The sequence below is a fragment of the Salvelinus alpinus genome, chromosome 21 (assembly GCF_045679555.1).
Source record: "Salvelinus alpinus chromosome 21, SLU_Salpinus.1, whole genome shotgun sequence".
Taxonomy (NCBI): Eukaryota; Metazoa; Chordata; class Actinopteri; order Salmoniformes; family Salmonidae; genus Salvelinus; species Salvelinus alpinus.
The window spans coordinates 19,143,743-19,168,652 of record NC_092106.1 but is presented as its reverse complement, the minus strand read 5'-3'; the positions used below and the strand labels follow the sequence as shown (position 1 = coordinate 19,168,652).

General features: G+C 45.0%; 1 protein-coding gene across 8 annotated transcripts in view; it reads left to right on the top strand.

The window, feature by feature from the left end:
- Positions 1–24,910, top strand: part of LOC139547962 (BCAS3 microtubule associated cell migration factor-like) — a 361,432-nt gene that overhangs the window by 38,704 nt on the left and 297,818 nt on the right. For 6 of the 8 annotated variants that reach the window (XM_071357201.1, XM_071357198.1, XM_071357200.1 and 3 more), the window contains exons 12-14: positions 690–863; positions 6,749–6,842; positions 24,324–24,457. In XM_071357201.1, the coding sequence (XP_071213302.1) occupies positions 690–863; positions 6,749–6,842; positions 24,324–24,457 (402 nt within the window). The remainder of the gene's footprint in view (positions 1–689; positions 864–6,748; positions 6,843–24,323; positions 24,458–24,910) is intronic. The other 2 variants (XM_071357199.1, XM_071357197.1) reach the window with 1 other exon arrangement.

Below are 24,910 nucleotides of genomic sequence, written 5' to 3'. Positions count from 1 at the left end.
CCCCGGAGAACCTAATCAGGTATTCAGGCCAGGCAGCACTGTCAATACCATGTGGCGCCTCTCGTTTGTTGGGTCTATGCATCACACACACACTCACCCACCCACACACACTCCCTCACTTGGTGACTCCACCTAGCCCACTAACAGACTGGCGTGTGTAAATTGCTCAGAGCCCCATCAATAATGAAACAGTGCGTTTGGCTCCTAATTGATCAACACTAATGTGTTTTCTAATCACTGCAGTGTGACGTTTTAGTGCTAATCCAAACAGGAGCCATTGATCTTTGTAGGGCTGAGAAGGGGGGAGTCTGGGGAGGAGAGACTGGTGGCAGACACTTGGCTCCTGCTGTTTCAGCACTCCACATCATCAGCAGCAGCTGATAGCATTGAGTAAATAGCCAGTCTCTCTCTCACAGACACACACGCACACACGCTTATAGGCATGCGTAGACACAGTCGTTCTATATTGATCAACACTTCTCTCCCAGATCCCCTTAGTCAAACAGACATACTGGTGTCTTTATTGGAAGTGTCTAGTTGGTTTATGACGATGAGCCCAATCTGATGTTTGTTTCCTGCTATTCTCCACCTCCCCCCTCTCTCCCTTCTCCTCCCCCCTCTCTCCCCTATTCTCCCCCCTCTATATATGCGCTGCTCTCCCTCCCCCTTCCCCCTGTCGTTCTGGTTAGACCCTAAAGACTGGTCTCACCATGGTGGGGAAGGTGGTGACCCAGCTAGCTGGTACTCTACCCACTGGCGCCCCCGACGAGGAGGGTGCTACCCCCCACAGCACCACCCGCCGAAGCCCCCATGCCCCCGGAGTAATCACCGTCATTGACACACACAATGTGGGAGAGGGACAGGTATGTGTGATCACTAAGTTATAGACCCTGGCTCTCCAACCGTGTTAAATCACCTTTTGATGTAATGGTAAGAAAATATACATGTTCTGCAACCAGAAATGGAAGAAGAAGGAATACTGCAAAAAAATTGTTTTCACACAATGTGGAGTTTAAAAGATGTTGTTGGAGAGGTACATGTATTACTGTGTCTTACCGTCTGTGTTATGGACCATTGCTCTGAAGTAATGTTGAAAAAGTGTACAAAGCGAAACATACATCTTGGTTGGTTTTTGTGTATGTAGTAATCCTTTTGGGGTTGTTTGAACAATAATTCTCACCTGATAATAATGTGTCATCACTACCTTTTTATAAACTGTCCCAACCTACTGTATCTCAGTAGACTGCCACTGGCTGCTCGATACATAATGGGAATGTGTCTCTTCCTGCTTTTGGCACAGGTCCCAAGTGAAGACCAGGCCATAGAAATGGAATGATTTAACACAAAATAAAGAACCACATGAATCATTTTTCTTTCAGTTACATACATGTATTTGTTTAGGGGGTAGATCAGCTTTAATATTGCAGCTCTTACTCATTCAAGGGTTTTTCTTTGAGTCCTGACCTCAACCTGATTGAGATGCTGTGGCATGACCTCGAGAGCAGTTCACACCAGACATCCCAAGAATATTGCTGAACTGAAACAGTTTTGTGAAGAGGAATGGTAAAAAATTCCTCCTGACCGTTGTGCAGGTCTGATCCGCAACTAAAGAAAAGACGCCAAAGAACCAAAGAGCCAAGCCAAAGAACACCATCCCAACCATGAAGCACGGGGGTGGCAGCATCATGTTGTGGGGGTGCTTTGCTGCAGGAGGGACTGGTGCACTTCACAAAATAGATGGCATCATGAGAAAGGAAAATGATGTGGATATATTGAAGCAACATCTCAAGACATCAGTCAGGAAGTTAAAGCTTGGTCGCAAATGGGTCTTCAAAATGGACAATGACACCAGGCATACTTCCAAAGTTGTGGCAAAATGGCTTAAGGACAACAGGGTCAAGGTATTGGAGTGGCCATCACAAAGCCCTGACCTCAATCCCATAGAAAATTTGTGGGCAGAACTAAAAAAGTGTGTGCGAGCAAGGAGGCCTAAAAACCTGGCTCAGTTACACCAGCTCTATCAGGAGGAATGGGCCAAAATTCACCCAACTTATTGTGGGAAGCTTGTGGAAGGCTACCCAACACGTTTGACTGAAGTTAAATCATTTAAAGGCAACGCTGTCAAATACTAATTGAGTGTATGTAAACTTCTGACCAACTGGGAATGTGATGAAAGAAATATAAGCTGAAATAAATCATTCTCTCCACTATTATTCTGAGAATTCACATTCTTAGAATAAAGTGGTGATTCTGACTGACCTAAGACAGGGAGTTTTTACTAGGATTAAATGTCAGGAATTGTGAAAAACTGAGTTTAAATGTATTTGGCTAAGGTGTATGTAAACTCCCAACTTCAACTGTATATATGTTTTACAGACACAGTATGTTTTACATTAGTTATCTTGTTATTAGTTGTTATTATTCCCAACCTTCAGCTCCATTCAACCCCTCCCATCTATCTCTTAACACTATCCATATTGGATTTCTATTTGCCATATATTTTAACTGTGCTGTTATGTTTCACAGAAGTTCTGAATCTTTTCTATTCTCATAATTTCTACAGATTGTAAAATAAATATATATATTTTTTGCTAAAACTATTATTATATTATTGATTATTGACTATGACTTTTAAAATCACCCAGTATTGCTATCTGCCGCGTTAGCTCCAGGTAAATGTTGCAATTCTTCAGCCATTCCTGGACCTGTGACCACAAGCTACATATGGACAGTACCAAAACAAATTATTGAATTATTCTGTCTCTTCGCAGCAAAATCTGCCGAGGTTGTATCCCCCATATTTATAACATTGTATTGGTTTAAGAATTTCGTATAATAATTCAATTGAAATATTCTACGTTTTGAAATCCGCCGTCATTTTGCGTATCAGTTCATAAACCATGTGCTATGGAATCGGTACATCGAAAATCTCTTCCCAGCTATTTCGCAATCTATATGGCACAGCTGTCAATTTTTTGGGTCCAATAAATGAAACTGTTAAACTTTTTTATTTATCAGAATTTTCTTTAACCAACTATGGTCTTTAATGCAGGGCCGACAGACAAGTTCCCTACTTTTTCCCTCTTCCACTTTGCTCTTCCATTTTTGCAGTAATGCTGCAATTAGTTGGTTGTAATTTTGAGTAGAGCAGACATTTCCATATATTTTTCTTAGCTGCATGTGTGACATAACTGCACCAGTATAATATTTGTAAATTATATAATAAACACGACTATTTCGTTTTTTAATACATTTTTATTTTTTTTATTTTTATCTATTAGTATTTTTGAGTTTAACCACTGTTTGTTCTGTTTTTTTCTTGTGGATTAAATTGAAATTGCAACCAACTTTCTATGGCTTGTTTTTAACAATAGTGATATTTTGGGAGTTTTCCTTTTCAAATATTAAAAGTGCGAGGTTGTAATCTGAATAAAGGGAAAAAGGCTCTTCTTGAAAATGGGGGGAGACATTCTTTTTAATTTGCTAGAGAACTAGTTTGGATTTAAGTAACTTTTGTTACATGTTGTTGAAGCCTGTAGTGAGAGGTCTAATGCTTTAATATTTAATGATTTCTTCCGTCTGAATTCATATTCATTATATAAATAGGCCTGTTTAATTTTTTCTGGCTTGCAGTTCCAACTAAAATGGAATGTATTTTTTATTATAATTTAAATAACGGTTCGCTAGGTGCAGGCAAGACCATAAGCAAATAGGTCAACTGGGATGAGACTGAAGAGTTAATCAGGGTCATTTTTCCACAAATAGACAGGTATTTTTCTTTCCATTGTAGCAAGATCTTCTCTATTTTTCTAAGTTTCTATTTACATTTATTGGAGTGAGATCAAGTATTTCTTTCAGGATATGTATACCGAGTATGTCCACATCACCATCAAACCATTTTATTGGTAAACTACATGGTAATGTAAATGTTGTATTTTTAGAGATCCAATATGTAATATTATACACGTTTTCCTCCTCTTGACAGTTTAACACTTTCTGAGAAGTAGCCATTGTTTACTATTTTACACCTAGGGTTACTATACATGACTTTAACCCATTTCATAAGAGATTCTCCAAAATTCAAATGTTCCAGGCATTTATTTATGAACTCCAGTCGTACTGTGAAAAACATGGGCGAGTATCTTTGTTGAATAAGTTCCTCCGTTTCTTTTTGTTTTTCCTGTAATTTATTCTGAGCCTTTGGTACAGTTTTATTGGTATCTCTGTTCTGTTAGTATCTCTGTTCTGTTGTTAATATGGACTATTTTGACCTAAACATTTAAGTGTTCCATACAATAAGGGGATCTGCTGTACCTATGTTATGTCGGAAAAATTCCTCTGTTCTAGTTGTTTTTATCATCCGTTAGGGTTTGATTCAATTTCCAATATCCTTGCCCATGTGGAAATTCATTAAGCGTAATGTATATGCCAATTATCTAATGGTCCGACCGTGTTCTGTCCCCTATCAACACTTTTTAAACTTTTGGTGCCAACGAGAATGACATAAGAAAGTAGTCAAGACGACTAGCTTGATTGAGCCTCCGCCATGTATATCTCACTAGGTCAGGATATTTAACCCTCCATATATCCACTAGTTCCAATATATCCATGACATTTGTGATTTCCTTTAGAGCATGAGGGTGATAGTTTGTAGTATGATTTCCTTTACGATCCATTGAGGTATTATAATCTCCCACCAGCACAGCTGTTCTTTGTTTGCATCAAACTGAACTCTGTCTCTAGACATTCTCTCATCAGAGTTAGAAGTGTTTTTTACTGATGCGTTGTGGGTAACCAGAAAACGTTCCCAGGTGTCCGTTTCCTTGTACAGTATCTTTAATAGAGTGTCACATTTACTGAGCTACAGCCTTACATGTTTACACTTCTCACATACAAGGCCCTTTTACACACACAACGTTTAAATCAGAACAGATTCTCTATCCTCTCTTCCCTCCTTTTTCTTGTACTTTCTGACCTCCATAAACACACCTTTTGGGTTTTGTGGTGAGAAACCTCCCAGGTTAAACTTTTTTAAATCCTCTGCTAGAGCGAACACAGGAGCCCACCAACCAACCCCACACCCCACACACGTACCTGACAGTACCTCGGGGCCTAAGGTGGGATTTATTTTGCTTGCTCACTCATATTTTCCCAGCTCGGCCTTCGCCACAGCGCCAGCTTTTTTAAGCCGTGGGGAGACTTAATGAATGCACTGCTAATCATCACCAGTAACCTCACAAGATGCTTGAACGCCATCCTCTATTTTTGGCACATTCCTCTCTTCCTAGCTCCCTTAGTGAAAGGGTGTCTGTGTAATGCTCACCGTATTGTTGGTTATAGCCGCTATGTATAAGGGGCATAAGGTTACTATAAATCCATACCATGCCTTTTATTGTAGTGCAGTGGAAGAATCATTGAATTCCTAAACTATGACCACACAACAGTGTGTGTGTGTGTGTGTGTGTGTGTGTGTGTGTGTGTGTGTGTGTGTGTGTGTGTGTGTGTGTGTGTGTGTGTGTGTGTGTGTGTGTGTGTGTGTGTGTGTGTGTGTGTGTGTGCGCGCACGTGCGTGGGCATCCCAGTCTCCTGAGGGCTCCTCCAGACCGGGGCTAAGTTCCTCAGATGCAGGTCTGCACTGTGTCACCAGCAATTTTACAGTAACCCTACACTGCACATAAACACAGTTAGGAGAAAGAGGGAGAGAGGAGGGGGCGAGAGAGAGGAGGGAGGGAAAGAAGGGGGATTTCTGTGTGACTTCAGCGTATAGCTGTGTGTTATATAGGTTTTGCGTTGCTTTCTTGCCACATCTCTCAACTCACACTATTAGTTTGTTGACTCTTTCATTGGAAGTGGTGACCCTTCTTTACACACACACATTCCTCCTGTATAATAGGTTTACTCTCCAGAGGTAGCCCCCGACACTAATTCTCCTTTTCAAAGGGCTTCAGCAGGATTCCCTCACAGAACAACATTGTGCCTCTGATGTAATAAAAGGGGTCTGGCTTATGTCTCCCCTTTTCCTTGTTCTTCTCTTTCCCTCCTTTCCTCTCTCCTTCTCTCCCTCCAGTCCAGTCTGAAATAAAGGGCTCAGTTGAGCTCAGTGGTTGTTTTTGTGTTTGGACTGGCTCATATTAATACGAATGCAGCAATGCTCCCAGCTCCTTAATGCAACACTAGACCAGATTTATCACTTTGAGACCGACCTGCTCTTTCTCGCTCCCTTTTGCTTGCTCTTTCTCTCTCCCCCCCATCTCCTTTCTCTCTCTCTCACTCTTTCTCTGGCCTTATGTCTGAGCTTAGTTATAATCTGTTCAAGACCAGAAACGTTTACACACACAATGTCTCTGGCCTGAGAACAGACTCATACTCAGCATCACTGTGATTTTTTTTGTTGCACAGTCGGAGGACTTATAGCTTAGCTACTGGTCTGAGATCAGCCTCTTGTCAGGCGTCTTAGTTTTCATGCAGCACATGGAGACAGATGACGGGCATAGTGCTGCGGTGACAGTATAGAAAGAGTGAGAGAGTGTGTTCTCTCTTTTGCTGCTGAATGTCTTGCCATTCCAAGCCTCTTTCTGGTGTTTATTGGCATTATTGCTAATTACATCCACAAGGGGGCAATGGTCTTTACCAATGGGATTGTAACATATTAATTTTCCATTATTTTACAGCAAGATGCAAAAGAAGTCCATGTGTTGGAATTTGGTCCCGCTCTGTGTAAATTCTGTTGTGTGTGTGTGTGTTCCAGGTCCTGGTGAGTGAGGACTCAGATGGAGAGGGAGTGGTGGCCCACTTCCCAGCCCATGACAAACCCATATCCTGCATGGAATTCAACCCCAGCGGTAAGGAGATGGCTCACTGCAACACACACACACACAGGCATACACACCAAAAGTATTTATTTTGGATGTAAAGAACGCTAACCTGAATTTGAGGGCAGGTTTTGGCAATCAATCCATAGTGAAGAAAGTGAGTTGAGGGATGAGGAGTTATTTGTTGTTGAGTGTGAACCCAGATGAAGGGAACACAACCTCACTGTCCAGGTCTTAAAAACCTCTTCTGTGGGACTCCAGGGTGTGTCCCAGTCTTAACCTCTTCTGTGGTACTCCAGGATGTGTCCCAGTCTTAACCTCTTCTGTGGGACTCCAGGGTGTGTCCCAGTCTTAACCTCTTCTGTGGGACTCCAGGGTGTGTCCCAGTCTTAACCTCTTCTGTGGGACTCCAGGGTGTGTCCCAGTCTTAACCTCTTCTGTGGGACTCCAGGGTGTGTCCCAGTCTTAACCTCTTCTGTGGGACTCCAGGGTGTGTCCCAGTCTTAACCTCTTCTGTGGGACTCCAGGGTGTGTCCCAGTCTTAACCTCTTCTGTGGGACTCCAGGGTGTGTCCCAGTCTTAACCTCTTCTGTGGGACTCCAGGGTGTGTCCCAGTCTTAACCTCTTCTGTGGGACTCCAGGGTGTGTCCCAGTCTTAACCTCTTCTGTGGGACTCCAAGGTGTGTCCCAGTCTTAACCTCTTCTGTGGGGCTCCAGGGTGTGTCTCAGTCTTACCCCTTCTGTGGGACTCCAGGGTGTGTCCCAGTCTTAACCTCTTCTGTGGGGTTCCAGGGTGTGTCCCAGTCTTAACCTCTTCTGTGGGACTCCAGGGTGTGTCTCAGTCTTAACCTCTTCTGTGGGACTCCAGGGTGTGTCCCAGTCTTAACCTCTTCTGTGGGACTCCAGGGTGTGTCCCAGTCTTAACCTCTTCTGTGGGGCTCCAGGGTGTGTCCCAGTCTTAACCTCTTCTGTGGGACTCCAGGGTGTGTCCCAGTCTTAACCTCTTCTGTGGGACTCCAGGGTGTGTCCCAGTCTTAACCTCTTCTGTGGGGCTCCAGGGTGAGTCCCAGTCTTAACCTCTTCTGTGGGGCTCCAGAGTGTGTCCCAGTCTTAACCTCTTCTGTGGGGCTCCAGGGTGTGTCCCAGTCTTAACCTCTTCTGTGGGACTCCAGGGTGTGTCCCAGTCTTAACCTCTTCCGTGGGGCTCCAGGGTGTGTCCCAGTCTTAACCTCTTCCGTGGGACTCCAGGGTGTGTCCCAGTCTTAACCTCTTCTGTGGGACTCCAGGGTGTGTCCCAGTCTTAACCTCTTCTGTGGGACTCCAGGGTGTGTCCCAGTCTTAACCTCTTCTGTGGGACTCCAGGGTGTGTCCCAGTCTTAACCTCTTCTGTGGGACTCCAGGGTGTGTCCCAGTCTTAACCTCTTCTGTGGGACTCCAGGGTGTGTCCCAGTCTTAACCTCTTCTGCGGGACTCCAGGGTGTGTCCCAGTCTTAACCTCTTCTGTGGGACTCCAGGGTGTGTCCCAGTCTTAACCTCTTCTGTGGGACTCCAGGGTGTGTCCCAGTCTTACACCCTGGAGCCCCACAGAAGAGGTTAAGACTGGGACACACCCTAGAATCCCACAGAAGAGGTTAAGACTGAGACACACCCTGGAGCCCCACAGAAGAGGTTGTCTCAGTCTTACCCCTTCTGTGGGACTCCAGGGTGTGTCCCAGTCTTAACCTCTTCTGTGGGACTCCAGGGTGTGTCCCAGTCTTAACCTCTTCTGTGGGACTCCAGGGTGTGTCCCAGTCTTACACCCTGGAGCCCCACAGAAGAGGTTAAGACTGGGACACACCCTGGAGTCCCACAGAAGAGGTTAAGACTGAGACACACCCTGGAGCCCCACAGAAGAGGTTGTCTCAGTCTTACCCCTTCTGTGGGACTCCAGGGTGTGTCCCAGTCTTAACCTCTTCTGTGGGGTTCCAGGGTGTGTCCCAGTCTTAACCTCTTCTGTGGGACTCCAGGGTGTGTCTCAGTCTTAACCTCTTCTGTGGGACTCCAGGGTGTGTCCCAGTCTTAACCTCTTCTGTGGGACTCCAGGGTGTGTCCCAGTCTTAACCTCTTCTGTGGGGCTCCAGGGTGTGTCCCAGTCTTAACCTCTTCTGTGGGGCTCCAGGGTGTGTCCCAGTCTTAACCTCTTCTGTGGGACTCCAGGGTGTGTCCCAGTCTTAACCTCTTCTGTGGGACTCCAGGGTGTGTCCCAGTCTTAACCTCTTCTGTGGGGCTCCAGGGTGTGTCCCAGTCTTAACCTCTTCTGTGGGGTTCCAGGGTGTGTCCCAGTATTAACCTCTTCTGTGGGACTCCAGGGTGTGTCCCAGTCTTAACCTCTTCTGTGGGACTCCAGAGTGTGTCCCAGTCTTAACCTCTTCTGTGGGGCTCCAGGGTGTGTCCCAGTCTTAACCTCTTCTGTGGGACTCCAGGGTGTGTCCCAGTCTTAACCTCTTCTGTGGGACTCCAGGGTGTGTCAGAAAGGGCCTATGAAGTGGGGATGTATGCGTACGTGTTACAACGGTAGTCAGTGGGGCCTGTGCCTGAGGGTGCATGCACTCACCTGCAGTCAACACACAATGGAAGTGGCTTGATCAAGCAGGCCCTGCAGTGACAATGGCACTTCATCCCACTGTGGGAGAGTGACAACAACCATGCATTGATATGTGAAGTCACACACCGGGGCACTCCCTTTGTGTTTCTGTGATCACACTCACTCAGTCAGGCCTTGATGTCGGTCCGACACCCGGTAGACAGCCTTAGGTGTGTGAGGTGTTGAGTTACGTAGCTCACCTCACAACAGATGAGTTACGTTGCTCTCCTCACAACGGAAGAGAGGTTAGTTAAGAGGCGTTAGAGAGTTTGGCGTGTCAGTAGTCACTGGGATCATGGACCAAAAATTCATCTAACACACTCACCCGTGTCACAAGGGCTTTCAGACGTTGAAAACACAATGCAGCCTTAAAGGTCCAACGCATTTGTTTTTTCTCAATACAAATCATTTTTGGGTAACAATTTAAACCTTACTGTGATTGTTTTCAATTAAAATGGCCAAAAATAAACATAAATAGCTTCTTAGCAAAGGGCAATTTGTAAAGCAAGAATTTTGCTATGAATGTCTGGGAGACTGAAAATTAGCTGTTATTGGCAGAGAGGTTTGGAACTCTTTCTTATTGGTCTATTAACTAATTTACCACATTGTGATGTCACCATACAAACCAAAACTCCATCCCACCAAAACGGGCTGAAATTTAAGGCGGTCTTTTCAAACAGCTCTTACACTATAAAAGGGTATTATTCCAACCTGTCTTTCCATGACATACAGTGCCTTTGGAAAGTATTTAGACCCCTTGAACTTTTGCACATTTTGTTACGTTACAACCTTATTCTAAAATTGATTTAAATATTTTTTTTTTTTTTTAAATCTTCAGCAATCTACACACACACTACCCCATAATGTCAAAGCAAAAACTGTTTTTTTTAAGTGTTTGCAAATGTATTAAAACAGATACCTTATTTATATAAGTATTCAGACATTTCTAAAGCATTGAAGGTCCCCAAGAACACAGTGGCCTCCATCATTCTTAAATGGAAGAAGTTTGGAACCACCCAGACTCTTCCTAGAGCTGGCCGCCCGGCCAAACTGAGCAATCGGGGGAGAAGGGCCTTGGTCAGGGAGGTGACCAAGAAACCAATGGTCCCTCTGACAGAGCTCCAGAGTTCCTCTGTGGAGATGGGATAAACTTCCAGAAGGACAACCATCTCTGCAGCACTCCACCAATCAGGCCTTTATGGTAGAGTGGCCAGACGGAAGCCACTCCTCAGTATAAGGCACACGACAGCCCGCTTGGAGTTTGCCATGAGGCACCTAAAGGACTCTCAGACCATGAGAAACAAGATGCTCTGGTCTGATGAAATCAAGATTGAACTGGCTTGAATGCCAAAGACTAAGTGAATCCAGGTGAAAGCTAAGATCCCTTATTGATGTCACTTGTTAAATCCACTTCAATCAGTGTAGATGAAGGGGAGGAGACAGGTAATCATTACTTTCATTATTTTAGGCTATCTGGTATTTGTGCATAAGGCTAAACTTTAGGGTTTAACTATACATGCGCCAATTGCCAGATAATGCTTTTGGGAATGGCAAAGAAAGTTAACATCAATCTACAGAGGCAAAAGGCCATTGTCGAAGTTAAATTCAATAAGACAAAAGCTGAGAAAGGAGAGTTGAAAATATAGAGAAGTGGTAAAAGAGGATGATGGCAGTGCTGGCTATGTTTGGCGGCAGGTAGCCTAGTGGTTAGAGCGATGGACTAGTAACCGAAAGGTTGCAAGTTCGAATCCCACGAGCTGACAAGGTAAAAAAAAAATATATATATATAAATCTGTCTTTCTGCCCCTGAACAAGGCAGTTAACCCACTGTTCCTAGGCCGTCATTGAAAATAAGAATTTGTTCTTAACTGACTTGCCTAGTTAAATAAAGGTTAAATAAAATAAATAAACAATTGATTGTGAGGCGCTATGCAAATTCGACAGTCACAAGACAGAACTTCAAATAGGCCTATGGCATGTCAAGGAACTGTGTAGCCTACTGTTTAGATGGGTTAAATGGAAACTGAAATCTGGACATTGACTAACTAGAATAACCTACTGTTTTTTTTGGCGAATTCCAAAGTCCTCTGATAATACTAGTCCTGTGCGAATCGACATCCCTGTGTTTTGAGATAAAAGTGCTTGCGGTTTGAGCAAGAAAACAATAACTGATTCGATAAATTGAACAAAGTGCTGCGCATAGCCTATATGAAGGGCCTACATGTATCAACCTTCAGTGAATGCTTTTGTTTATACGTTGTGCGAATTAATTGAACATCACCAAATGCATCATAAAACAATATTGCGCCGATTTAATGCAACCCTTGCTGTTAATAATAGATCGCAAAGCTGCATTCAACTGAGCTAAACGTTTGGAACAAGTTCACTTTCTCATCCATAGCCTAAAAACGCATATCAATTGCAAGTTAGCTGTTTAGCTTACATCTGAAGGCTGGTGGCATTTAGGATGTCTGCTGTGGATCATTAAAATATCCTCAAATCAAATATTATGGCGACACCATACCAACGATGGTTTGGTATGGTTTAGAAACCTGCGAACGAAGCTCGCGTTATCAATGTAGCATGTTATCGCCTGGAAATATCTCAACACTTAGAAGAAATAAACTCCAGACATCCGTCATAACTGAGAATTACAGGGGGCAGATTGTAAAAACGTCCTCTGGAATAATGTACTTTCTGGGGTAATAAATACATAATCATCGTTCTCTAGTAATACCAGTCCCTTGCGAATAGGGCTATAGCCTTAATAATAAGTCCTACAGAATTAAGCATTTCTTGCAGTAAAATTATACACCAAATATAGGCAACATATAGTCGGGCGGTTTGCTAATGAGTTGTTAGCAATTGCTGGCGGGTGCGGGTGAACAAACCGTTGACCTGCAGCGCCACTAGTTGCTACAACCTATGAATTAAAGTTTACAACGTAGGTGCACACAGGTCGAGAGATACATTTGAGTTGCACACTCTTGATTGCATCTAGCTGATCTAGTATGTAATCATTAGTCCAACATTTGCAAACGAGTTTCAATTGGACAACTTCGGATATGTTTATCCCTGTTTAGTTTGCCTCTGTTTTTTTAAATGCACTCCTAATCACAGTTCACTTTCATTGCAGCCATGTTGTATTCCTACTTGCATCTATGCTCTCTCCTCCTCTCACCTTTTCCCTTTGCTTGTGGACTTCAATGCACAACACATCAGCTGTATGTGACCAGGTGAAAAAACCTTTACAAACCATATCATAACCACTCCACACAGCCTACATTGTTGTCACCATATTAGCTAAAGTAACATCATAGTCATCATAACTCATAGAACTAACGCATTAGTAAACCCGCTATAATTATGCAGTAACGTTACAGTGTTAAATCAGTAAGCAGTTTAGCACTTACATCGGTGGGCCCCGGTGGCAATGAATTAGTCAAACCAAAAGCTTACCTTGACTTGGAAGAGTTCCAGTGTTGTGTTGGAAAGTCATAGCCAGCTAGCTAACGTGGCGTCCCTCTGTTTGAGCAGGTTGTTTAAGTAAGCTAAACTAGCTAGCTGGATTTTCTAGCTAAGTATTTGAAACTGAAAGTGAAAAAAATTACTCTATCTCTCTTGCGTCTCCTTCATTTTGGAAGAAATTAAATTGTTCTAAACTGTTCAACTATTGTCTTTGAGTCAACTACTCACCACATTTTATGCACTGCAGTGCTAGCTAGCTGTAGTTTATGCTTTCAGTGCTAGATTAACTCTCTGATCCTTTGATTGAGTGGACAACATGTCAGTTCATGCTGCAAGAGCTCTGATAGGTTGGAGGATGTACTCCGGAAGTTGTCATAATTACTGTGTAAGTCTATTGAAGGGGATGAGAACTATGAGCCTCCTAGGTTTTGTATTTTAGTTAATGTACCCAAGAAGGACAGAAGCTAGCTGTCCTTCAGCTACACCATGGTGCTACCCTACAGAGTGCTGTTGTGGCTAGTGTAGACATTAATTGCAAAACAGTGTGTTTTAACCTCACTAGGGTAGGGGGCACTATTTTCACCTCCGGATGAAAAGCGTGCCCAAAGTAAACTGCCTGTTTCTCAGGCCCAGAAGCTAGGATATGCATATAATTGGATAGAAAACACTCTAAAGTTTCCAAAACTGTTAAAATAATGTATGTGAGTATAACAGAACTGACATGGCAGGCGAAAACCTGAGAAAATGTTTTAATCTAAAAATGACAACTTTTAAAATGTTAAAAAATATATATTTTTATGAAATTCACTGAGGAGGATGGTCCTCCTAGGGCGCACCGGTTTGAGTGTGTCAAGAACTGTAGCGCTGCTGGGTTTTTCACGCTCAACAGTTTCCCATATGTATCAAGAATGGTCCACCAACCAAAGAACATCCAGCCGACTTGACACAACTGTGGGACACATTGGAGTCAACATGGGCCAGCATCCCTGTGGAACACTTTAGACATTTTGTCCTGTCCATGCCCCAACGAATTGAGGCTGTTCTTCCCCAGAGTCAGATGAACTCGTGGATACCATTTTTAAGTCTCTTCATGCAGTGTGAAGGAAGTTGCTAACAAGCATTAACGCAATTGCTAACTGGAATTCTTTTAACTGCTAGTATGCTAGCAGATACCATAGACTTCCAGTCATTGCGCTAATGCTAGTTGGCATTGGCTCACAAAACTACCTCTAACTTCTTTAATACTAGATGCAGAGACTTACAAGTGGTATCCATGAGTTCATGTGACTTTGGCTTCATTGCCAAAATCCCGTAGTATCCCTTTAAGGAGAGAGACTGTGTGTGTGTGGTTCAGTTTTACCCAGAGTGCCGTGGATGCTTCCTGGCCTCACTCTACACCAAATGATTTTGCACTGGCGTCTTCCCCCTTTTATGGATTGTTCCCCCTCGGAAATAAAGGCACCACACAGTGCAGTGTGTCTGCATGTGTGTGTGGTGTGTGTGTAAAAGAGCAGCTAATAAAGTAGCTGCTGAGTGATGGTGCTTACTGTGACCTCCAGTCTTTGGTAGGAATCCTTCACATGCCTCTGCTTCTGACCAGACTAGAATGCACCTCCCAGGAAAAAAAATTCAGATTTATAACACACACACTTTTTTGTAACAAACATTCACCGCCTTTATACATGAACTAAATGTATACCTTTGTACACATACACATCCTCAATCATTTGCTTACAAACACATAGACTAACCCATGCACCCATTGACAATATGTGTGACAATAAATCCCCAACACACACCCTTGTACAGATTATGTTTTACGCCTTCACATGCACTCGAGTCACAGATACACTCACACAAAGCGCACGATCACTCTGACACGGCACACACAGTAATCACCTTCACATACATAGCGTGCTCTCCAAGCAGGTAAATGCAACATTTAATCTAGAAGGATTGTTACTTGGAGGTTTAGCAGAGCTGTTGTTTGGCAATTACAGAACAACTCCGCCCCCTCTTCAAATCTTCTTTCCCTGGCCTGTATGACCGGTCCAGTCTGTAGGGGGCGCCCTTGGTTCACCTTGACGACCTAGAGTTGACTCAGTCGACCTTTACCCTATATGTGTGTGCGTGTTTGTGTGTGTGTGGAGCCGAATTTACCAGGAGCAGGGGTGCCGCCGCTCTGGCCATCCGCACAGCGTCCAGCCGGCAACCGTGACCACCTTTTCATTGTACTGTGAAGTGTAACACACTGAGTATACACAATGTTTGTGTCCCAAATGTCCACTTCAAGCACCCCCCACCTCCCTACTCCTGTTAACTTTACTGCCAAATCACCACATGGGTGCGTTGCCACCTCATTTATGCCTGCCCAAGTCTGAAAGACCTTAAGAGTTTTGAATTACGACGGTGTCGGGGCACCCCGAAAAGTACCCCAAGAGCCACGTTTCTTTCTCTTTTTTCCCCTTAGCAAGGTAAGGGTGAGTGTGTTAGTGTGTGCGGAGTAGCTGCATAGTCCTCCCCACTTCGATGCCTTTCATCATTAAGCCTCATGATCAAAACAACTGCCACGTTGGTCTCTGAAGCCGCCTGCTGTAGAGTAACAGAGAGCGAGGCGAGTCCCTTGGTCTTGATTGGGTGACTCGCAGTCTGTTTGTCCTGAATTAACTGCACAGAGAGAGCAAAATGAAGAGAGAAGAAAAGGACGAAAATTGTCTCAATCTACCGTAGGGCCTTCAGTACCATGTCCTCCTTCTAACAGTGGTCAAGTCAACCCCAAAAACCACCAGAGCCAGTATGAAACAATGCTATGACTCGACAGCTCAGTGACTGGTCCTGGAAAGCCCAACAAGTCCAACCCAAGAAGCATGACGCAACAAACCCCATAGAACTGCTTGTGTATGTTGGAGTGACTACACAGACAGCGGAGTGGTTATGGGGTGACTGGTCTGGCACCCTGTCCTGGCTGTGTGGCGTTCAGAGGTTCTATTCCTAGTGGTGTAATTAGAGGATAGGATGCTGCTCTGTTGAAGGCAGTTGTGAAGCTACACGCACACACACCCTTTAACAGCTGTAAGCTGTTTTATTTACCTCATCTCCTTCACTCCTTCACTACAATCTGTCTCTCCTTCACCTCTTACCCTCGCACTTCACATCATCTTGACTTGATTATTAACTGAGATGCCCAAGGTCAAAGACACATTGTTTTAACGGTAGGGCCTGTGAAACAGTTTGTGTGGAGGGTGGTTTGATTAAAGTGTGTAAGGCTGTATGCAGTGTATGATTAGGTGGTTGGACAGGAGAGACACTCGCTCTCTCTCTCGCTGTTTGTAATTCCTCTCAATCACGCCACTGATAAGAATCTTGGAATCTGTTCCTCCATGGAAGATTAGTTCAGCGTTGCTCGCTCATTTACAGGAACTCAACCTCACAACCGCTCTTAAAGAGACACACACACGACGACACACACTGAACCTAAACATCTTGTTTAATAAAAAAACAATGTTACTATTCTACAAACATTCACTCGCCTAACTAACCTCACACCTCTTAAATATCTACAAAGTCTTGGTAAACGAGGCTAGAACTAATCTCCAGCCACACTGCCTTAGCCCACTAAAGCCCAGCCCATGTTTAGTAACACAGCATCATAATGAATAGCCTGGTGAATTGATGATCGAAACATGGAAAGTGCCAAGCAGCTGTGTCATGATGAAGAAGGGTCACTGTGGTGTCATAACTCCTTGATGTGTGAGAGAGAGTCAGGCCTTCACCCCAACTCCCAGCTAACCCACACCACACATGTTGAACACGAGGGAGACACCCCGAAGATACAACCTCCACACCCCCAGCTGACTCATTTAGCCTGCAACGAGCTGTCTTCACACACAGCAAGCAATTACCACTCCCCTCGTGGTTGTATCTTCGTGTTATGTGAAGTGGTGCTTTCACTTTATTTTCACACTCATTTAGCAAGATGTGCAGCTGTGTGTGAGTGCGTGTGCATGCGTGTACATGTGACATTTGTGTGTGTGTGCCAACCATATCCGTGTTTGTGCTTTTTAGCACCATGTCACAGAGTTCTCAGAATCCCTTGTTTTACCCAGTAGCAGGGCTGTCCATCCACCATTGGCCAATCACAGAGGATTAAACCCCCATGGGGTCTGCCAGTCGTTGGGACCTTTCCTGCCCCACACACACACCTGTCCATGCCACGCCCTGGGAATCATAGCTTTAGTAAAGCGCCGCTGTCCTCCTTAGGTAAAGCTGATGATCTATATATTTTTCCCCAGCGAGCTCTGTCATAATCTATGTAATTCTCTTCCTTTCTCTCTCTCTCTCATCACTCTCCCTTTCTCTTTATTTTTTCCTCTACTTTTATATCCCTTACTCAGTTTTTAGCTGTTAAAATTTCCCCGGATAATGATTTTGTCTATTCTAGAGATCTATTGTGGATTTCCCACTGTGACTGTCCACCGTCTGTCCAACTGCAGACAGCCTGCTAGCAAGGTTTTGTGCTTTCAGCTTTTGGCTCATAAAAAAAATGATATAGCTGCACACTCCTTCCTGGGTCAGTTTTGTTTTGAAGAGGTCTTCCACAGTACTGTAATGAAAGGCTACTGAAATTGGATACATAGCTGTAACGATGAATTGTGCTCTGCTCTCGCGTACAGAGTTTATGTAGTATGTCTGTACGGTGTGTGCAGTGGTCAGTGTCTAGTGTGTGTGTTTACAGTGTAGTCTTAAGTGCCTGATGAATTTGCAGAGCTACCAGACCTATGCTAGGTCTCCCTTTAGTGCAGTCATCTCTATGGCCAGTTGGACGTCGTTCTCGCTGACGCTCTCCTACTGTTTGTCCAAGACACTGTAAAGCCACCACTGTCTGACTGCGGTTGTTTTTATGGTGTTTCCATACTAGGTGGTAAAAAGCAGCGGCACCGTCTTGGGAAGTCAAGGCCTCAGACCTGGGCTGTAAAACCACAAGGAGATCAGAGGAAAGAGGGAGAGCGAAAGAAAGGGGCAGTGAGGGAAGGAGGAGAGAAATAGAGATAGGAAGAGAAGGAGGAGGAATAGAGAGAGAGAGCGGAAGAGAGGGAGAGGAAGAGAGCGAGGGCTGGCTAGGCCCGAGACTGATCGACTGTTAGCAAGGTCTCAGTGGAAACTTAAGCCCAAATCAGACCACGCCTCCACTCCAACCCCCCACCCCACACAATCCAGACACCTCAGGCTCTGCTGTTGAGTCATCCACAACCCACACACACGACAACACGCAACCCTGTGTGTAAGTTTTTATAGTGTGGGGCGGGTTCTGATCTGTTCCCCTGATTTGATTTGGGGCTTTATTTTTCACAGAATTGAAGTCCACTTTGTAGACATACTGTATTTGGTACTGTGTTCACAAGATCCATTAAACACACACACATTGTTCAAAAAGCCTATCCTTGTACCTCCCCTCCAATCCCCCTTCCGTCAACGGCAGGCAGCACAGAGTAGCGTGAAATCTTATCTGCGGCGGCGAATGTTTGAGGGGATTCATTAGTTAACAGAAACACTAAAAGACAACTTTTAAATGGAGGTTAGAGATTACAGCCCACTCTCTGTTTTCAGAGAAACTGATTAAAGCTTTTCATCAGTCCTCTCTCCTTCCCTCCCTCCACAGTCCCCCTTTCTTTATCTGCAGATTGTGCTCTGAGTCCGACCAATTTGTTTGGGGGCTTTTAAACATGACAACAAAAGGCTGCTGTTATAGCCTGGCCTCTAAGCTGCTGGGAGAATGTGTTTTATCTGTCTGCCTGTTATGACGGAAAACTCAGACAGAGGCAGCAATACAATAACAAGCCTGTGTCCTGAATGACACCCTATTCCCTATATAGTGCACTACTTTTGACCAGGGCCCATAGGGTTATTAATGCACCATGAAGTGAGGTTTAGTCACAATGGATTTAGGAATGTTTCGTGTTTGCGGTAGAAAGAATGCGCTAACTTCTCTTCATTTGGAGAAGGGAAGTACATAGATGTAAATGTTCCATACACTGACCATGGTTTTAGAATGTTTGGATTTACTGTACATTCAGCGCATTGACTAACAGAAGGCGCTAACTTCTCTTCCTTTGTGGAGGAAAGTGTGATATAAAGTGTGATATACATATATATATATATGTTTCGTGAGATGTGAGATGTATAAATGTTCCATAATAGTGGCGGTGGATTTGGATTGAGTTCTCTTAGTTGAACAGGTGGACTAAAGGTGCTGTATAAGGATTCTGCTCCAATGGCTCCCTATATAGTGCCCTACTTTTGACTAGGGCCCATTGGGATGCAGACTAACTCCAACATCTCACTTCTGCCCCCGCCACGCTTCATGAACTTGACTGCGTGTGGAACACTCCTCCCTCTGTAAGTGAGTCAGCATTACTTGAAAGCGGCAGGTTTCACCTTGTAAAGAAAGAAAGAGTCAACCATCTTAATATTAAGCTAATTGCTGCCTGTTGGCGATGGTTAGTCAGCCATTTTCAATCTATTAATATCTGAGAGAGAGGGAGAGCTGCTCAGCTCACTGGTGGTCTGGCTGGGAAGCAGATAGAAAAACACTCCTCAGTTTCACTCCACTGTAGATCAAATGAACCATAACTTTTTTTCTCCTTCTCTCTCTCTCTCTCCCCCTCCATCTCTCCCTCACTCCTTCGCCCCTCGGTTGGATTGTGGATGTGGTTTATGGAGTTAAGAGTGTTGGAGAATCCAGTCCAAGCCAGAGCTGCCGCAGCAGTGTAGCACTCTGGTCTGCTCTACTCTGGTCTGCTCTGGTCTACTCTGGTCTGCTCTGCTCTGGTCTACTCTGGTCTGCTCTACTCTGGTCTGCTCTGGTCTACTCTGGTCTGCTCTGGTCTACTCTGGTCTGCTCTGCTCTGGTCTACTCTGGTCTGCTCTACTCTGGTCTGCTCTACTCTGGTCTACTCTACTCTGGTCTACTCTGGTCTGCTCTACTCTGGTCTGGTCTGTTCTACCCTGGTCTGCTCTGGTCTACTCTGGTCTGCTCTGGTCTACTCTGGTCTGGTCTACTCTGGTCTACTCTACTCTGGTCTGCTCTACTCTGGTCTACTCTGGTCTGGTCTAGTCTGGTCTACTCTACTCTACTCTGGTCTGCTCTACTCTGGTCTGCTCTGGTCTACTCTGGTCTGCTCTACTCTGGTCTGCTCTACTCTGGTCTGGTCTGCTCTACTCTGGTCTGCTCTACTCTGGTCTGCTCTACTCTGGTCTACTCTGGTCTGGTCTGCTCTACTCTGGTCTGTTCTGTGGCTCTATGGCATAGTGCTACACTCTATGGGTGCATCTCAAATGGCACCCTATTCCCTATTATAGTGCACTATATTTTTCTTTTATTCTTGATTTAACCTTTATTTAACCAGGAAAGGACCCATAAGGTTAGAAACCTCTTTTGCCAGGAGGACTTTGCAAGAGGTCGGCAGGAAGTAGTCAGCGGGTAAAAACAACACGAACACGATACAATAGCTACATTAAAAACAGTCACAATGGTCAACAATATTATCTTCTATCAGAGCTTTAAAATCAGCAAACAATACCTTCTCCTCCCCTTTTTCCAATTTGGTTCCCTGGGCTCTGGTCAGAGTATTGCACTACGTTGGGTGCCATCTGGAACACAACCCATGCCCCTTCCTGGTACTCAGCACAAATAACGCTCCTTACCCGACCACATAATATTGTGAGGAATCGCCAGTGGTGGTAGTGAGAGCCAGGGCTAAGCCAGGGTATGTTCCTCCCTCCACCTTGCCCGTCGGCCTGATGGAATCTGCACTGGTCATTCCAGCGGCCAGTGGTCAGGGAGGGCATAGACAACGTTTCATTTGGAGACACTTTCAGCCAATCCCTCCAACCCTTTTTTTCTTCATCCCTCCATCCAGCTTTAGTGTGGTTCATAGCCCAGTCACGATGCTAGGCCCTGTGCCACTCACTACAACATGAACAGCAACAGGCTCAGTGAAAGAGTTCATAAAATAAGGAGCCACTTGACTTAAGCTTCAAAAGATCTTACTTTTCGCCTGCATAACATCAACAACTTATTGACCGCATGGCGACCCATTGGGTGAGTATTAGCCTCCCACCCCGCTCCACCCCCTATCCTGGTTATCTTGATGTGGGGCGGTGAGGGAGAGAGAGGGAGAGACAGAAATGGAGGGAGGGCTGTAGGGAGGCTGGCCTCAGGACCCAGTGAGTTCTGGCCGGTCTGGTCTGAGTGTGCAGCTTTGATGTCAGTCTGTCATGCCGGGGCCCACTTTAGTTTTTACTGCACCCCTGTGTGTTTTCCACCGCTATCATAAACACCTTGAAAAACCCAGCACGGACGCAGCCGAGAGAGACCGCCACACACTCGTACACACGGGCACACAGTACACACATACAGTACACCGAAAAACCCACACACGGTCATTAACTGACACACCACACGCATCCAGTATTACGCACTTAGTCTCACACACATACAGTACACACACACTGTACACAGAGAAACGCTCACATCCACACACACACTGCCTGGCAGTCTCTCATCACCAGCCCCACAGCCAGCCCTGAAGACAAAGACTCTGTATGATGCATGTTGTGCTCATTTGCTCATAAGTGTATGCGTCTCCTACAGCAAATTCCCCAGTGTCCTCTTAACGTTTTCTAACTACACATGGTTAGAATTCGACATTTCCCCTTTTTCAAAGGTTTTGGAGCCAAGTGTTGTTAATTAGAGAGGGGACTAGTTTTGTTGCGGCACTCCCAAGTGGGAGACCTCATCACTGACTGCCCTCCCTTCGTCTCTCTCCTCATCTGCTTTTGTCCAGAAAAAAAAGTCCCAGCCACTTTGGAAATGAAATATCCTTGCACTATTAATGGGATTGAGCAGATGTTTTCTGTTTATACGTTTTGAGACGTGACAAAGGCTGCAGCAAAACACAACAAGGAGAAGTTTTGTGGCACAGTCCTTCTTTCCAGTGAAGAGCGAGAGAGAGAGAGAGAGAGAGCGAAGGAAGAGAGATTATATTTATGTGAATTATTTTATCACCCGCTCGCTCGTTCACTCACAGCCAGGCAGCGGGCCTTCACGCAGACTCACGTCTCACACATGGCAAATTAGAGGTTCTCTCTCCAACCAGTCGGTTTGGGTGTTCCAGGAAAGCAAACCCATTTTCATAAAGAACGTTGTAAATAACACTGATGCCCCAGAGAATGGGGAGGCTGAGGTGTTTATAAATAGGACGTGTCAAACGGAGCTCCGACAGCTTCAGGTTTGCAGCTGCAGCAGGCGGCTCTCACACCGCCGACCAGGAACGCTGCTTTTTAATTTGTGCTTCCCGTGGCCTAACCGACTGACGCCTCTCGGCGAGGGCCTGTATTTCAACAAGGCCACAAAAGCCCCAACCCTGGGCCCTTCCACTCCGGCCGGGTGCCTTTTGGAGTGCAGAGTGTACCATCAGCAAGAAGTCATGTCCTGGTCAGCCTCGCCAAGCCTCATCTGTCGAAGCCCGTGGCGAGCCAGGGAGGGAGGGAGGGAGGGAGACGCGCTGGGCGGCTTGGGCCATGGAGTGAGAAGAAGAAAGAAAGGGGGGAGGGAGTAGAGGGTGGCTGGCTAAGGGAGAGGGGAAGCTCCCAGATAAACAGAGCACAGCGCCTTAACTCCTAATCACCCTACGCTTCCGTTTGCAGACTCTATAATTAGAAGGGTCCTTCTTTTCCATGTATTCCCAGTTGACGCAAAGGGTTCTTGTGGCTTGGCACCTCATTTGGGGCGTGGGTTTAGTTTATGGCCAGGGCCCTGAGCTTCCAGCTTTGGTTTGGTCTTCACTTCTGATACAGCATGAATAGCTAAACCACCGTCTAATGCCTTGCCTGCTCTAGTTTTCTGTTTTTCTTTTCTTTCCTTCCAATGTCCCCCTCTTTGACTCCTTCTTTTCGACTCCCTCCATCAGTCTTACTCTACGTCCCTTCTTCTACTCACCTCTGTACCTCACCCTGTTACATGGCTGCTGTTGGATAAAGGTGGAAACTGGCTGCATCCTAAATGGCCCCCTATTCACTGGGCCCTAGTCAGTTGGGCACTATATAGGAAATAGGATGCCATTTGGAAAGCAATCTGTGAGGTCTGAAAGCAGTGTCCCGAAGACGTGGATAAAGGCAGCCCTCTGCACCTCTGATTGAGGGGTTGGGTTAAATGCGGAAGACACATTTCAGTTGAATACATTCAGTTGGACAACTGACTAGGTATCCCCCTGTCCCTTTCCCCTTCATCTAGCCTACATTCCTTTTTGGTGGTGTCTTTCTTCTTCATCCCTCTTGCATGTGTTGCTGGATTCTTTTCATCTCATGCCATTCCATCCTCCTCTTTTACATTTGACATGCCACCCAATAAAGACTGCCTACTAATTGCCAACTTATTGCAACCTCCACAGAAAAGACCCAGCGAAGGAAAATCACTAGTTATTCTCCTGTCAAATTATGGCTGTGAGGCTTTGGGTTCGTAGGCTTCGACGTAGAAAATTCTGCGCCATTTCTCTGGTCACACACTTTTCAGTTTGAGCTAAAGGGCTGACGTTTTGAGTTATGGCACTTTTATGTTTTTGGTAGAAATATAAAGGCTCTGTGAGGCTCTGTCCTGGGCTGACTGCGATCTGCGTTTAGATCTGGGTTTGTTCTGGTGTGGTTTGTTGAGTGTGTTGTTTACAGTAAAGGCCTATACTTTCAGCAGTTTGACAAACTTCAAATCAAACGGCTAGAAATGAATGGGCCTGTCATCGGAGGTTACACACGAGCTACGCTGTGGTTGTGTGTTAGGACAAACACACACACACACCTCCCAGTCCCTAGAACGAAGATATAGTTATAAGGGTATGGTTGCGACTGGAGAACAAATTATAATGTGAGGGATAAGCAAGCGTTTTACGGCAGTGACAAACGATAGCTGGTGTGTTTTTATTGGGTGGTTTGTTTGTGTACCGGCATGGTGGGGCCGATATGTCCCGCTTTGAAGGGATTGTCGAGTTCTGCACGGTTCAAAGGTTTTATTAACAGCTAAATAAGTCTTCAGTTTTTGACTGAAATGTCTCTTGTTCTACAGTGAATCAAATAGTTGTTTTTGGTACTGGTTTGTATGCACACAAATTTTAATCAAAGACTGACATTTGTCATTTCTACAGTACATTTAATCTCTGTACTGGCCAGTACACTACTGGTCTGGATAATATTCTGAAATATTTCATATGGGGTTTGGAGTTGATTTTTATGACTGTTGGAAATTAAACAGTTTTGCCAATATACTAAATCCTCCTGAATAACTCTTGGATATGAAGAATAGGGCTCTGCCAATGGTTATGTATTACGGTGTGTGTGTGTGTTAATGTACATGTTGTCTCTGTCTCCAGGTATGCTGCTGGTGACTGCAGACACCCTGGGCCATGACTTCCATGTGTTCCAGGTCCTCACACACCCCTGGGCCTCCAACCAGTCTGCTGTCCACCACCTCTACACACTGCACCGTGGAGAGACTGAGGCCAAGGTAACGCACGTAATATTCATCATACACTCACTGACGCCTACTTATCCCCTGTAAATAATACGCATTTTAGTAATTCAGCACTGAGGTGGTTTCTGAACAGGGCCACCCAGAGCTGTTTACTGAGTGTGCTCTGGCCGCAGCATCTAAACCAAGCCTTTGATCCTCTGTAGTGTATGTTTGCCTGTGTTGTGTCTAAACACTGTCAGATAGACAACACTGGGCTTCATCAGACTGTACAGCTGAAAGGAAGAGCCGTTTTATGCCTCTGATCAGACACAGTTCTGTAGCATGGCCTCACTGGTTCCAGAAGTACATGGGGGGAAACGGTGTGCATGTGTGTGACCACTACAGCTTCAACGTCATTTCCTCAAGACATTGTTAGGAAGGGTAAAACACTATTAGGCTGGAGGATCTGAGTTGAGTGTTTGTGTGCGTGTGTGTGAGCGGATAAGA